The sequence below is a fragment of the Penicillium longicatenatum genome (assembly GCF_028827895.1).
Source record: "Penicillium longicatenatum strain IBT 33135 chromosome Unknown contig_6_segment0_segment0, whole genome shotgun sequence".
Lineage (NCBI taxonomy): Eukaryota > Fungi > Ascomycota > Eurotiomycetes > Eurotiales > Aspergillaceae > Penicillium > Penicillium longicatenatum.
The window spans coordinates 2,385,795-2,400,939 of record NW_026643123.1 but is presented as its reverse complement, the minus strand read 5'-3'; the positions used below and the strand labels follow the sequence as shown (position 1 = coordinate 2,400,939).

At 49.1% G+C, this 15,145-nt stretch overlaps 5 protein-coding genes across 5 annotated transcripts; 1 reads left to right on the top strand and 4 right to left on the bottom strand.

Annotated features, from left to right (window-relative positions):
- Window positions 1-460: 460 nt before the first annotated feature.
- Window positions 461-4,089, bottom strand: N7484_009077 (DEAD/DEAH box helicase; the record flags this gene model as incomplete). Its single annotated transcript, XM_057119464.1, has 2 exons — window positions 461-3,063; window positions 3,243-4,089. The coding sequence occupies 2 exons, from the start codon at window positions 4,087-4,089 to the stop codon at window positions 461-463; spliced, it is 3,450 nt and encodes a 1,149-aa protein (XP_056969019.1).
- Window positions 4,090-4,522: 433 nt separating this feature from the next.
- N7484_009076 (putative HMG box transcriptional regulator) lies at window positions 4,523-6,790 on the bottom strand (the record flags this gene model as incomplete). Its single annotated transcript, XM_057119463.1, has 3 exons — window positions 4,523-6,037; window positions 6,088-6,233; window positions 6,367-6,790. 3 exons carry the CDS (start codon window positions 6,788-6,790, stop codon window positions 4,523-4,525), a joined length of 2,085 nt encoding a protein of 694 aa, XP_056969018.1.
- A 1,207-nt stretch (window positions 6,791-7,997) lies between these two features.
- N7484_009075 (uncharacterized protein) lies at window positions 7,998-9,360 on the bottom strand (the record flags this gene model as incomplete). The annotated part of the gene is made up of 3 exons (XM_057119462.1): window positions 7,998-8,124; window positions 8,218-8,963; window positions 9,124-9,360. 3 exons carry the CDS (start codon window positions 9,358-9,360, stop codon window positions 7,998-8,000), a joined length of 1,110 nt encoding a protein of 369 aa, XP_056969017.1.
- Window positions 9,361-10,718: 1,358 nt separating this feature from the next.
- On the top strand, window positions 10,719-12,289 carry N7484_009074 (40S ribosomal eS6 domain-containing protein; the record flags this gene model as incomplete). The annotated part of the gene is made up of 6 exons (XM_057119461.1): window positions 10,719-10,943; window positions 11,078-11,150; window positions 11,242-11,262; window positions 11,347-11,445; window positions 11,509-11,827; window positions 11,895-12,289. Coding segments are annotated over 6 exons (834 nt in total), but the record flags the coding sequence as incomplete, so codon positions are not given.
- Window positions 12,290-13,852: 1,563 nt separating this feature from the next.
- N7484_009073 (ribose-phosphate diphosphokinase) lies at window positions 13,853-15,044 on the bottom strand (the record flags this gene model as incomplete). The annotated part of the gene is made up of 4 exons (XM_057119460.1): window positions 13,853-14,279; window positions 14,347-14,719; window positions 14,816-14,907; window positions 14,974-15,044. The coding sequence occupies 4 exons, from the start codon at window positions 15,042-15,044 to the stop codon at window positions 13,853-13,855; spliced, it is 963 nt and encodes a 320-aa protein (XP_056969015.1).
- Between the last annotated feature and the right edge of the window lie 101 nt (window positions 15,045-15,145).

The window sequence follows — 15,145 nt, the reverse complement described above, 5'->3', positions numbered from 1 at the left end:
GGATTGTCCCGTAATTGACTCCCACCTGGTTACCTGAATTTTGCTCCCCAAATGATAAAGATTCCATCGTAAACACTCTTTATCAAAGAGTTTGTGGATCTAGACAGGGTCACAGGCTCCTACTCCGCAGGTTGATCCCAAGCCCCGCTATCAGGTGATCTCTCGCGCGCTAACCTCTTTTTCCTTCTTAATACATTACAGGTTACTTACGTACTTTCTACATTCAGCTTAGAGTATATCTGAATGGGCATTGAAGAGCCTCCCTGTGTTTTCCGCGTAAAAGATGAAACCGGTCGCCAATGTATCTCGGTAGATGTACAGTGAAATGCCATTTTGCGCAAAGATTATCTAGAATAAATTACAGACGAGGTCTACATATCTGATATTATACATACAAAGAAACCACCAACACTAGGCTAAATCTAATGATAAAAAGGAGAAACGAAGAAAAGAAGAAAACTCAGGACCCGAAGATTGACACTCGCTTCCTGTCCGTGACAGTTTCGTTATTGACCAGAGGAGACGACGAAGCAGGGGAACGACGGCGCGGAGATGCAGAATCACTGCCCCCCTCAGATTCAGTCCTAAATATTTGCACATTCGGCGCAAAGCCAATACGTGATTTCTTATGCACAGGTGTCGGAGATGGCCTGTTCTCCGGCCAAGTAACCGCATCAGAGTCAGCATCAGACTCCACAGCAATATCTGTGTGAGAACGCTTCCTAGAACTGCCTTCATCGGCGACCTCATGATCCGGAATAGGCAAACGATGACGATCAAAGAAGCCCGTCGGATGGTCTAAGTATGCCGCACCGGAAGAACCCTCATCAGACATATCCAGGAAAGGCTCGTTCTGGATGATATCATTCATGGTGGTATCATCCAACAAACTCTTTTCAGCGTGCTGCATCTCTGCTTCGGACATCTCTTTCCTCCGTCGCAACATCTTGTCTTCGAGTGTATCTTGTAGGACAAGTGTCTCAACGTACACGGGTCTAGTTTGACCAATGCGGTGGGCACGTTTTATCGCTTGGCTTTCCACGTTGGGCTGCCAGATGGGATTGACTATGTATACACGTGAAGCTTGAGCGATGTGTAGACCATGTGAGGCTTGGCGGAGATCCATTAGAAGTACTCGGACCTCGGCTTTTTCGCGGAATAGTGCTAGGTATTCCGTGCGGAGTTTGGGGCTGAGGGTACTAGCGTAGATACGGAAATCTATACCGAGAAGCTCGAGGCCTTCGGCGATCCAGAAGGCGGAGTTGATATTGTCGTAGAAGATGATGATCTTCTCCGTTTCTTGATATTGCAGAACTTGGTCAAGGAGATAGGTGAGTTTAGCGGATGCCGTGGCGATGAATTTGGTTTTTTTGAGCGGCGAGTGCTCGGGAAGTGTGCAGAAGATGTTACGGTCGAAGGTCTTGACCTTCTTAGGCGATTTTTTGGTTGGGTTAGGACTGGGTTTTGATTGACTAGGAGATGTCTGCGTATTGGCGGATTCTGGGGCACCCTTTGTCGAGGTACGTTGATGGCTCCGCTTGAGATCCTGACGCACATGGATACCATGTCCCGACAGACCCTGCGTGGGGTCGATCTGTCTAAGCTGTTTTGTTACAAACTTTTGCGCAGAACGAGCCTGGGTAATGCCGATAAGGAGCGGATCATTCTCTTCCTGGGGATCAAGTGCCCAATGGGCTCGGTTATCTTCTGGGAATTCTGTCACGAAGACCCCCAGCTCATGCAAATGCTGAAGTTCGCGCCACCTACTAGACTCTAGGGCTCCGCGAGCAATCTCAAGACCATTGTTTAAAAGGTTGATGTCTGCAGTTGTCATGATCTCTCGCTTCTTCTGAAGATATTCAAGCGCAACTTCAACTGTTTTTGGCAGGTCCTTGTCAAAACCCACCCACCAGAATCCAGCCTGACGCAAGTTGTTGATGGTCTGGTTCAGACTCTTTCGGTTGCTTGAATCGAACATGTAATCTGGACCTTGGCGCTCAGAAGTGATCGAGTTGACAGCGAGGCTAAAAAGGAACAGGTTGATGGACAAGCGGTCGTAATATGTCGGCTGGAGATAAACGACCTTATTGAAAAGCTTTGGGAGAGTAACTTCCTTATTGACCACATCCAGTCGATGTCGCACCACTAGTCCTTGAAGTGTAGCACGTATCGCCGGTGTTTTGCGTCGCTTGCCATCTGTCCCAAGAGGCTTGATATACTTGGTCCAATCAGCAGGGTCATCCGCTCGCGAGTTCGACCAAGGCTTCAAGTCCAGGAACTCGATCACAATCCGCCTGATTTTATCCAGATCCTTCATCTCATTGTCAATCGCATTTCCGGTCTTCTTTCGAGTTTTCAACGCAGCAGCAGTGATCTGCTCGGATTGCTCTGTATCGCTCGTCTTGGCCTCAAGCGAAGCAAGACTGACCTCGACCCCGTAGAGTCCTGAAGATGGCGTACCAGAAATCACCCAGCGACGCTCAAAGTGGAGTTGATTGATCAGGTGAATCATATTCGTTTTTGAGCCATTCCCTGCGACATTATGGCCTTCGTCAACAATCATTCGTAGCCAATGAAGTTCCGTAAGAGGCGACTCAATCGGGACATAGCTGTTGCGGCGGTTGTGTACAGCCTCCCCCGCTTCTCTCTCGAAACGAGTTTTAGCGAACAGAAGAATGTCATATTCCATGAGTTTGTCAGCAGAAGGGAGCGTGTCGGACCCCGATCTCAGCGTCAGAACCTTTAGGTTTTCGGTATGAGTCCCGATTTCGCGCTCCCAGTGATCCACCAAGTTGTTCGGGGCGACAATAATTGTACCCGAGCAAATGCGAATGCGTTTCGCCGGGGGTCTTTGATAAGACATGCTATTTCGACCTTGATATCGAGTCTGATGTGGTGGGATTTCATAAAATCCACACTCATGTTCACACGCCTTCATGCACCTGTGGTAATAAGCGCCCTGTTTGCGCTTTTCCATGAAAAAAGTTTTTCCAGGGCTGAGAATGCCGACCAGTAGCTGCTGCTGCCATTTCCAAGAGAGACCCGACTTTTTCTCTGACTGGCCTAGGATCCGGTTTATCCGCTGAGGACAAATACTGGATCGGGATCTTGGGAACATATCCACGAGTAGCACAGATAACAGCAAGGCAGATAAGTGTTTTCCCGCAACCCATAGTCTCCGCAAGGATACCTGTTCCGAGGTTATTATCTTCAAAGAACCAAGAGCTGGATGAGTTACCTACCTCCACAAGCCTCAGAATACATCGATTTCTCACGAACAATAATGCCATCTTCCTTGTCATAATAATACTCCACACCTGTAGGAGTTCGACAAGGTTGCAGGCGTGGATCAAGCATCTGCGCCGGTTGCGCCTCCCGCTGAACCATAGTAGCTGCAGATCGACACTGATATGGATACAGCGGGGTCTTGACACCGTACGCCAAGAAATCGGTTGCGGACAATAAGTCCTCCATAGCGCCTTGAGCCCAGGGATCTTTCATAGCTTCCACGTCGGGATTGGGATTCTCAAGAGTATTGAAAATGTACCAAAGGGATTCATCTTCGGTGCCATTCGAAATATCGGCATCTGATATCTTTGCGGCGCGTTGCCCCGTCCATGCTTCAGGCGATCGATCAATATTAGCCATAATTTGTTTGACGGCATTTCGCAGTTTTGAAATGAATCGCTGCGAGTGACGCCGACCTGTCACATCGGTATTGATCCATATCCTCAAATTAGTATCATTAATATCATTGTCACGAAGCCAACCATGTTGACGCAAAAACAGGAAATGGTGTCCCAAGGCCTGGTCTTGGACGATATCTTTACTGAATGCACCGATTGGAAGCCAGATAACCGATTCTTCCTTCGGAATGCTATTTTGTTGAGACGTATATGCAGGCACTGGTTCAGCTGATGCATCCGTGGTGGGCACCGATAGCTCGGAGATATCAGGAACATCCGGGACCAATGGGACTTCAGCAATTCCTTGCAGGCCATTCTGGGGTTCTTCTCTGTTCAATTCGTATATTGACTGCAGATCCCATGCAGCACCCAGCATACTGGCCCTTGGCTCCCAGCGCTCCATGGTGACGAGTTGGCTAAGTTACAAAGGAAAGAGAACAGTTGATAGATCATATGGGCAGAAATCTCACCGCCCTAGTGGGACCCACTCGGAAGCGATCCACATCGCGCCCAGTGTGGAGATGTTTGATTGTCCCGTGCATAAGCCCATGGAGTGCTTGGGGAATCGATAGTCTTGACTGATATGATCGCAATATTCCAACTGGTGGGGCTTGATGGTGTGAAGAAGACGAACAAGGAATAGTACCGAGATACAGGGATATCAGGATGCAATGCGGGAGCAATCAGGTCGTAATTTCATGCAGGGTAAGTCAAGTTAGGAAGGAGTACTATTACGAAGTGAAATGAGATCAATCAAATTAATATTTTTAGTATCAGTGTATTCAATACACAATCTATCGTATTCGCAGTCACCATCAAATCTAAAATGGATGAGATCACTGTGTCAAGAAATCCTCAATCTCAAAGCCTACGCGCTTCAACGCCTTCTCCTCCAATTCTCGCGATGATCCAACAACCTTCCTGAGTATAATGGTCCGTGCATCTTGTAATCGTACTTCAACGGCATTCCCGCCCGCACGCTCCAGTTCCTCACGAGTACATTCCCGGATATAAACGGTGATGTCAGGCCCAACACAGGCACGCCAGAGCGACGCCATCCATTGCCAATGATCAAGAGGAGCGTATGAATCATGAATGGGGATTGAACAGGCGAATGCGTCTGCCGTCGTGATCTGATACCGCGGAACGAGCGCAATAGGAATAGAACACGGGGTTCCAAGTGCACTTGGCGAAACACTAGCATCGGAGCCATTTTCGCTTGATTGTGCAGGTGAGTGGATCTGCATGCTAGCAGTTTTTGGAATGAGAGATTTAGGCGAGAGGTTTACTTTGATGGGCTCCTCTTCCGGGCTAGAACGGGAGTCAACGGACATGGCTGTTGAGATAGACTTGACGAAGCTGACGACTTCGTCGGAGATGCGATGCCATGCCGAGATGGTGTCCAGGTAATCGACTGTTGCGTCGCCCATTGGGCCGCCTTCTGAATTGGGGTCGCGTTGTGGCTTGATGTCTGGTCCGTCGAAGACACGGACGTGGTATTTGGGTTCCTTCCTTAATAGGCGGTGGAGGTATTCCACTGCGACTTGGACCAGTTCTGGGTCGTGGCCGTCGACTGCAATGACGGGACCTCGAATTTGGGGGCTGGACTCCCGGAACGATGGGACCAGAGGTGGGGAGATTTTGGCAAGGACCTTGATTTTGTTGAGGAAGGGGATTGTCATGACGGTGGTCTCCACGCTGGGTTCGGTGGAGAAATTCGGTGTAATAGGAGTCATGACAGGTGTGCCGGTTTGAAGCGGTGGTAGTTTTAAGCTTGGGTCAGGGTGTGACTGGCCCTGTACGCTGCTGTATTGGCGTTGTGGATGTAGCATCGGAAGCATGCTTCGGGGTTGCATGTCCGGACGAGCACTATACGGTGCTGCCGAGTATGGAGACTCGGGACTTATATCTTGGCGGGCGATCATGCCCGGCTTAGGGGAGATTTGGGAAATATGGGTATGCGAAATACGACGACGTTTGTTGTCTGGTGATCTCCCACCGATCTCCTCTGTCTGGCGAGAGCGAGAGCGAGAGTCCATTGCGTCAATTTTAATCAGCTTGGGCTCGTCTCTATCCCTGCCGTGCGAGCTCCTGGCTGTCATGACGGTCTTTTGCGTGACGGGTGTTGAGAGACCAGATGGTCGGTACTCTGAGGTAGCAGTCGTTGGTGTGAATGGGGTCATTGGTGATGGCGGATGCATAAACCGACCCCCACAGCGAGTGCAGTGAGTGCCACCAGATGTATTGTTACTGATACCCGAGCCAGGGCCACGACTGCCACCGTCCCGACCACTTCGTCGGGGCTGGTAGCGATAGCCAGGATATTGCTGGTTATGGCGGATTTTCTCTTCCTATTAGACATCAGCTATGTTCAAAACAGGGATTATTCAGTAAAATTCACCTCCGCTAAAGTCCTCCACTTCGACTTTTCTTCTTCTGAGAGATTCCTCCACTGCACCCCGATAATCTTGGAGATATCTGGATTTGCCATGCCCGGATTATGGGCCACTACGGTCGCCTGGTAGTGCTGTCGATATAGAATAAATGCTATGAATCACGAATTAGCCATCCAATTCTCTTAATTGATAATTGCAAGTCTGGCCACCGCCTCGACTGTTCAAGAATTGAAGTAAAAAGCACTTGCCATGCTCATTTAACTGCGCAGGTTGCATCAACTCACCATTACGAGGTCGTGGCACTTTCGGATCCGGCTGGCAAAGACAAAACATGTCTCTCTCCTTGACAGATCTCACCGGGCTCGCACTGCCAGAAGAGGAAGAGGAGCGGGAGACTTCCGTGGAGACCATAGCCCCGGGTGTTCTCGCCACTAGATTGAGATTCGGATGTGCATTTGCCATCAGCGTCATTTGATCGCTCTGAATGCCAGTTTCGCTTTTGTTCAAGACTGCCATTTGCTGATGGGCCTGTGGCACTTCATTTAGGCGCAGATCGGCATATTTGAACGAGTCCTGGCGGTACACCAAAGGCCCGTGAGACTTGGGAAGGTCACTCATTATCTTGTGGTCGAGAAGGTCGCTAGGTCTGACTTGGGGATGCTCATAGTGCAGACCAGCTGGAGCGGGGAGCACTCGGTCCCAAGACATTTATCTATGAGTTGGTCGAGAGGGCAATAGCCGCCACAAACAACCAAAACAAGGAAACCGGCTCCGACGGTCACAAAGAAAAAAGATCAATCTTGGGGTTTGATGCAACGAATGCGAAATGAAAGCCGGTCAACCCGAACAAGAGGAATAACAAGCCTCCCACGAAAAAGCAGTGACAAGAGGTCGGAACAAAAAAAAACAGAATTATCAACAAGGGAAAGCGATGTGGTTGGGAGAATAACTGAAAGAGAATTTGAAAGAGAAGAAGACCGAATTAAAACGGGGGAATGACTTCAAGTGTATATCAGCAAATGACATGGAAAGACAAAGACAGTGGACCTATTTTTGCGGTTTCTTTGTTGTCTTAGGGCCATTCGGCTCGCAATCCCTGCCGAGTGGCTTGTCCTTTGACAATAGATCCTAGATCAATCTCGTTGCCATTCAAGCCGCGCCAACCGAGCAAGGGCCCAATTCTAGACCAGGAAAAAGAAAGTATAGATCAGAAATCAGGGGAGGAGAGCGCCAAAAAGTACGAAAGTGTAGACCTTGGAACATGCATATCACCCATGGTTGAGGGTGTTCCCAGGGACCTCTTGTTACAACCACCTGAACCACCAACCCAATGAGTTTAATTCGATCGGGCAAAGTAACAGCAAACGAGATCATTGTTTTCTTTGTCTCCGGATGCGGCGACTCGCAGCGGATCCCGCGATGATCCGCCCGTTGATTGGTCGCGGCTTCCCCCTCGGTTCCCCGACAAATCGAACAAAGAAAAAACCCAGCAAACATCTTTCTTCCTGGCAAACAAGATGGGGTGAATCAAGTCATTTCCCCCAAAGACATCAAATGAGATAAAGGAAAATAATGCAAGATTCAATTGAGAGAAACCGGGTCGAGACAGATCAGCCCTAGAACATGTCACAGCGCTAAGATGATCTCATTGCCGATCCCTCTCCACACTCCGTGCAACTGTCGAGCTTGGAACAATACTACCTTATACAGGAAATTTCTTCCCTTTTGAATCTGCCAAATCATTCTAAGGTGGATCCGCCTGGCTAGATTGACACGTCTCGGCTACTACCGTGCCTCCTCGATCTTGTTCGCCGCATCAGGCACGTTTGATAAGTATGACATCGGGTACCGACGCTCATGTTTCGGTTATGCTCATTCGTCATCTATATACTTTTGAGGATTTTTTACACAATGTCTAAGCTGCAAAGCCCCGGGTGTGGCGGCGTTTAGACGGTTCCTGGTTCAAGAGAACTCCATCAATCCCTTGGTACACTTCCGCCGCCATCAGTCGGTGGGCAGACGGTCCCAGACTCATTTCGTTCCTGGATCTCGGTCAGCGAGAGAAGAAAAAAAAAAAAAAAAAAATTGTCGATCATTGCCCGCCTCGAAAGGGCGCGGAAAACCAAGGCACTTACCAGAACAGATACTTGTCTGGATGTTCACACTGTTTCTTATCCTTGCCCTTTGACATCATGACCTGGAACGAACCCGGTGATTCGACGCAGGCGTCAGCGACATTTTCCCACCCGGGATCCTCGTTCGTACCCAATCCACTTTCCGCCTTGATGCCTGCCGCAAAGAGCTGCCAGTCGCGAATACAATCTAACAAGAAGGCATTCGTATCGAACAAGTAAATCGTGCCCTTCTCCCAGGGCTTCGCTGCCTCTCGTAGCTTCTGGTTCCAATGGCCCAGCATCTTAACGGCGTTCTTGTACTCGTCGCCCTGCGAGGTGAAAGCGGATGCGAATGCCGGTAAAAAGGTCACGTCGACGGACTGTGTCAGAATCACCTTCACCTGATCAGAGCCCCAACGCCTGGAGAGAAGATCCAATTGATCCATCACGGTCTGGACCCGGCGCTCAATAGAGGTGGTGGCGATATCATAGTCCTTGGCGACGAGGGACCAAATGTCCCAGATACCGAAGGAGACGACGAAAATGGTGCGATCTTGACGGGACTTGATCTCGTCCTCGGTCAAGCCTTCAATGCTTTTTTGTTCGGCGTCGAGCCAGTGTTGGAGCTGAGTCTTGAAGTCACTGAGCCTTGTCTGAGACAGGCGGCCTAGTACGTCTAGTTCGGTGTTGTCGACCACGGAGCCTGCGTATTTACCCCTTAGTATTGACTTGGCTGTCTCGGCGAGGTTCTCCTGGTGACACGAGAACTATAGTGAAAACATCGTCAGTGTACGGATCCAAGACATGTAGAATATGATAAAACACCCGGTGTCGGGTACAAGCTTCTCCAGACCAAGACCCAAGCCCACCAAGACCAAAACCAAGACATTGACAACCCGCCTGTCGAGTGGATGCTGAGTAACTCACCTTCTCACAAAGCCAATCAGTCCACACCTTCCCTTGTGGCTCCTCTGTCTCATTATCACTCCATGAATCTCCAAACACCACCAATCGTCGATCAAAGTCGGCCGCTGTCTCAAACTTGTTCGTCGCGAGCGGAACAATATCACCAAAATTGCGAGAGGTTAAGAACCATGCCGAGTAGAGTATTGTGCAGACGGCGATGGCGCAAAGGGCGTAGAATCGGTTAAAGAGGCGCATCATACTGATAAGGAGCGCGCCAGGCGCACGACCAAATATGTACCTCGATTCGAGGCGTGAAATATATCGAAATCAAATGTACAACCCGTGCCCAGGTGGAAGTATTCTCCAATGACCCTGAACTCCTGAGTTCCTCTGGACCGTCCAGATCCCCGTTGCGATCGGAATGGGAGTCGCCACTGTGTGTTGCGCTTTCTCTCCCAACACTATCAGCCGCAAAGATAGCTCGTATGTTCAATTCTCGGAAAGGCCGTTTCGCTCTTGAGAGCGTTGAGAAAAAGAAAAGGGGAGATAAGATTGTAATCGGAGTCAGTCTTTCTCCACCGGGACAACCGGCAAAAAGTAGCGGAGCCCTGGAAATCCACGGATAGAAAAGTCAATTGAATTGGAAAACCTGAACGCCTCCGTGGTTAACGAGATTATAAAAAAAATGAAACCCATCTCAATATCGTGACGATCTGAAGGCCACGCGGCCAGGGTGGGGAGTCCAACGTGGAAACGTATCGCGTGCGGCGTCGCACTGCAGTCAACGCGAAAGCTTATGTTTCGGCTCTTGCGACTTCCGCCGCATACGAAGTGGGGGTCGTATATCTTCCGTATTATATAATGATCTTATTCATTACTATATTCATGTAGCATCAAAACTCAATCGTCTTTTGTGAAGCGCGGTGTTGAATAGCCGGGATACTGCAGATGACGAGTCCCTGCGTGCCACCGGCTGATTGGTGGAATGGCGCGATCGGAGTTGAGCCACCTTGAACCGGTATGCTGTACGAGACGTACGAATGCCAAGTCTTCTTATCAAGGCAGTGCATAATCCTGTGGATAAATAGAACGTTAGTTTGGACTTTGGCGATTCTTTGCTTGACGTTGGAGGATTTTTTGCTTGATTACACCAGCAAAGTATGCTTCCTTTCCTTTTTTTCGCGCTATGTGCTCTTTGTACCTTAATGTGGGCCTCGCCCACAGATCATTGTGCGAGACGAAACATATTCCATAGACAGTAAAGACAGCCTGGAGCATCGCAGACTTGACGCTACGTAAATGAGCGAATTGGCAGCACTGCAAAGATCTTGATGATCAGAGTCGTTAAAATATGCAGAAGTCTAAGGAGCCCTACATAGGCTAACACAAGGCCAATACCCCATTGGAAATTACTCACCAACAATTGATCATGGATGAAAGACATCAGTGTCCACAGGGCTATACTTCGTGTGCACAATCTGCCGGGGAGACTTATGCCGTATAATTCGGGTGTCATTTTTAGCCTCAGGCATTAATAATGACGAAGGCTCTCACGTGACATCCTTAGCGACGCTGACTGTTCCGGGACCCAAAGAGGTTAGCGTCGGCTGAGTCAGACACACACACACTCGCTACACCAAACCTTTGGAACTCGCAAAATCCACACGACCGAACCCTTCAACCTCACCTGTCGACAAACTCCGCGCTACCGTCTTGACCGCGCAACCCCCGTCAAGATGAAGCTCAACATTTCCTACCCGGCCAATGGGTCGCAGAAGATCGTCGAGGTCGACGATGAGCGCAAGCTGCGCCCCTTCATGGAGAAGCGCATGGGCACCGAAGTCAGCAATCCCCCGATCCTTAAATCTTCAATCCACACAAATCCACACCACCACGACTCCGATACAAAAAAAATTATTACACACAACGCGAATGATAAGAACGATTGGGCTGATGGGTTTTTCTTTTCGATTAGGTTGTCGGTGACTCCCTCGGCGATGAGTTCAAGGGTTACCTGTTCAAGATCACCGGTGGTAACGACAAGCAAGGTACGACGACTTCTTTTACAACTCCGGGGATGCTATGAAGAATACGAATCAATATCTGAATGGGATCATGATTGCTAACTCGAATCTACAGGTTTCCCCATGAAGCAGGGTGGTACGTTGGCACTAAGCCCTTCCTGAAGATTCGACCAGGAATACCGCACACAAAATCCCCAGCATACTTATCGATTCTCTACAGTTCTCCTCCCCACCCGTACCCGTCTGCTCCTCGCCGACGGCCACAGCTGCTACCGCCCCCGCCGCACTGGTGAGCGCAAGCGCAAGTCCGTCCGTGGTGGTACGTGAAGATTCTTTTCTTCCCCTCGACAAAATCAGAATCACCCATTGACATCATATCTAGCCATCACCGGTCTGGACCTCTCCGTCCTTGCCCTCTCCATCCTCAAGCAGGGTGAGCAGGAGCTCCCCGGCCTGACCGACACCGTCGTCCCCAAGCGCCTGGGTCCCAAGCGTGCCACCAAGATCCGCAGCTTCTTCGGTCTTGACAAGAAGGACGACGTCCGCAAGTTCGTCATCCGCCGCACCGTCACCAAGGAGGGCAAGCAGGACTACACCAAGGCCCCCAAGATCCAGCGTCTGGTTACTCCCCAGCGTCTGCAGCGCAAGCGTCACCGCATTGCCATCAAGCGCCGTGCCGCTGAGGCCGGCCGCGAGGCTGCGTAAGTTTTCTCTCAACGGAGATCATATCCTCATGTTTCACTGAACATTTCACTAACCTCTTTCCAGCAACGACTACGCCAAGCTCCTGGCCAACCGTGTCCACGAGGAGAAGGCCAAGCGTGACGAGCTCCGCAAGCGGAGGGCTTCGTCTATGCGGAAGTAAATCTACACTACGGTGTAGTAATTCATTTCCGTGGGGATGTTTAATCGAGGGGAGCTTCACGTTACTGGGATGATTGAGGGATTCACAAAAAAAAAGAAGATCACTCCCAGCAACGCGGATATGTCTGATACGAAAAAGGGCTTAAAAAAGTATGGGGGATCAGGTTTTAGCGTATAAGGCGAATGGTTTGATCACCCTACCCCGAGATGCTACTGTGATTCGGGCCTCGGGGCGATGCATCTGTGCTGAACCTATCTTTTGACTACCCTTTTTTGAATGGAGTGCATGCCAATTTCAATGTTTTTGTTTCATCGTGATTGCGTGTAGTTGTAAGCCTCGTAATGTCCGCCCTACTCTCCGTTCCTTTGCCGCTGTCGTCCCAGTCCGAGCATTCAACCCATGTCGAGTGTATGAAGCACCTAAAAACTGGTGAAACCTGGGGATCTTCCAAGCAAGATACCGAGGTCCTATTTCGAATCATGCAAGTTTGTTCAATATTGCGAGATGCCCCTCACCGCCGTTTACCCTATGTACAGCCCTAAGCAAAATATCCCCTACGAGTCAGAACTTGAACCAATATAATATATCCAAATATTCATATCTATGTACTTACCTCGAAGTCTAATATTGTAATATGATTTCTCGAGCACGATCCATGGATCCTACGGGAAAAACTCATATCATATCCTTAGAAAATGTAAATTTCCAGCCCTAACTATATTCACTACCCCGCCATTCCAATTTATATATTTCAACCTAGGAACGATCACCCGTGTACTTTTTGGAAAGATGCCACACAACACTTCAACATATTCACGAAGCAGCAATGAATTGAGTTATAATACAGAGTAGAGAATAGACCATCTGAGAGTCATTATCAATCATAGGATCGGAAGACATAAACGCAACACTATAGGAGATTAATTGCAAAGTCTAGACCTCTCTAGAGGTCTATTCATCGCAAACCATAGCCTGAAGCCTTAGAGAATGGTACTGAATGTCCCGAACCTAGGCTTAAGATGTAGATGTCCAGCGATGAAAAAAGAGTTGTTCATAATCGCATACGCACAAACAGGTATAAACCTTAGCACAAGAACAGGGAAAGTGTCCCCTGCAGTCTTCAATGCACGATATTCAGAAGTTTTGCTCAACATAATTCATTTAGTATATAGATGCAAACAACAACACGACATTAAAAATAACATAAATGGATTGAGCTGGTAAAGAACTGCGTTGATCGTAGCAGAAGACCTCAAAAAGAAGAAGAGGAAGGTGAGATGAAGGGAAGGGTGGTACAGAGAAGAAAAAAGGGAAGATACAGTTGAGAACTAGGGACATGATGGCCTTGATGTTGTTGTCATCACTTGGAGCTTGAACCCTAAATATATCATGACAGACTAAACTCCCCTCGCAGACCCTATACAATCTTACAATCGTCCTGTCCCTAGCCCCAACATAATCACCCGTAGCCTTGCAGAAATAAGGAAAGAAAAGGTTCAATATCAAAGGCCATCGAGGCTTCTAATCATGATCTAAAGATACAAAGAGGAAATTCGAGAAATGCACAATGCAATTGGAAAAAAAAACCCCCGAAATCACCAATAGAGAAAAGCTACTCGACTGTAGACTATCCTCGGATTAAAGGGGAAAAAGGCAAGAACAGCAAACGAAAAGAATCCTGGAATCTCGTATCCTCGGAAATGTCAAATAATGGTCATAAGAATCGTATTTTTGTTTATCCCGCCCACACCCTCTGCATCGCATCGCATGAAAACCTTGCCAATCACACACGGGTCCCCCTGGCAGTCAAGTGAAATTGGTTGAAATTGGGGTATTGGATTTAATTTTCGGAAGAAGGCAATTATGCGACAGCGTGCGAGAAGAGGAAGCTGACGGACTCTCCGTTGTGAGTACGACGGCAAGCTTCAGCCAGCGTGGGGCTGATGTCGATGGTCTCGATCTTATCGCAAGCCTCCTTCTTCTCGGCATGAGGGACAGTGTTAGTCACAACCAGGCGGTTCAGGCGGCTACCATTCAGGTTCTCGATGGCCTTGCCGGAGAGGATACCGTGGACGACAATAGCGTTGACTTCCTTAGCACCGTGCTGGAGGATAGTGTCGGCGGCTTTGACGAGGGTGCCACAGGTATCGGCCATGTCGTCGACAATGATGGCGACCTTGTCCTGGACGTTACCGACAAGGACCATGCGGGAGACCTCATTGGGACGGGCGCGCTCCTTGTGGATCAGGGCGAATTGCAGATCGAGACGGTCAGCAATGGCAGTCGCACTAAAGAAAAGAACTTGTTAGACTTGACATCATAGAATATGAAGGGTTCATGATATTAATTACTTACCGCTTGGCACCACCAGCATCGGGACTGACAATAACGCAGTTGCTCACATCCAGGTTCTCGCGAATCCACTTGAGCATGCTGGGCTCAGCATACAAGTTGTCGACGGGGACGTTGAAGAAACCCTGGATCTGGCTCGCATGCAGATCCATGGTGATGACGTGGTTGCAGCCGGCAGTCTGCAGCATATTGGCCATAAGCTTGGCGGTAATGGGAGCACGGCTCTTATCCTTCTTGTCCTGGCGAGCATAAGGGAAGTTGGGAATGACAGCGGTAATGCGGCGGGCAGAAGCAGTCTTGCAAGCGTTGATCATGATCAAGAGTTCCATGAGGCCGTCATTGATATCGTTGGGCCGTGTTGACTGCAGAATGAAGACTGCGCGAGAACAAAATGAAGATCAGCAACGGGCTTCCATGGCTTCCTTCCATTCTTCATTTCTTTATTCGAGACACCACGGCGGGGTCAGCGTACCATCTTCGTCCCGAACACTTTCACCGATTGTGACGCTGGTCTCCTGGTTAGAGTACTGCAGTACCATGATCTTGGTCAACTCGCTGCCGAGGCTGTGGTCATCCTTGAATTAGTCTTTGCCGCTAAAAATTGCTTTTGCAGAACGCAAGGATCCTTACCGGTCCGCCACGAGCTGGGCAAGCTCCGGGTGACTGTTGCCAGTCAGCAACTTAATGGAGTTGGTCGCCATGGTGTGCGGGGTGTGAAATAGAAGTGAAGTTCTTTCCCAAGAAGAAAGAAAAGCAAAAGAACCGTCAGCTTGCGAAGCTTTAAAAATCGAATCCCGGCACC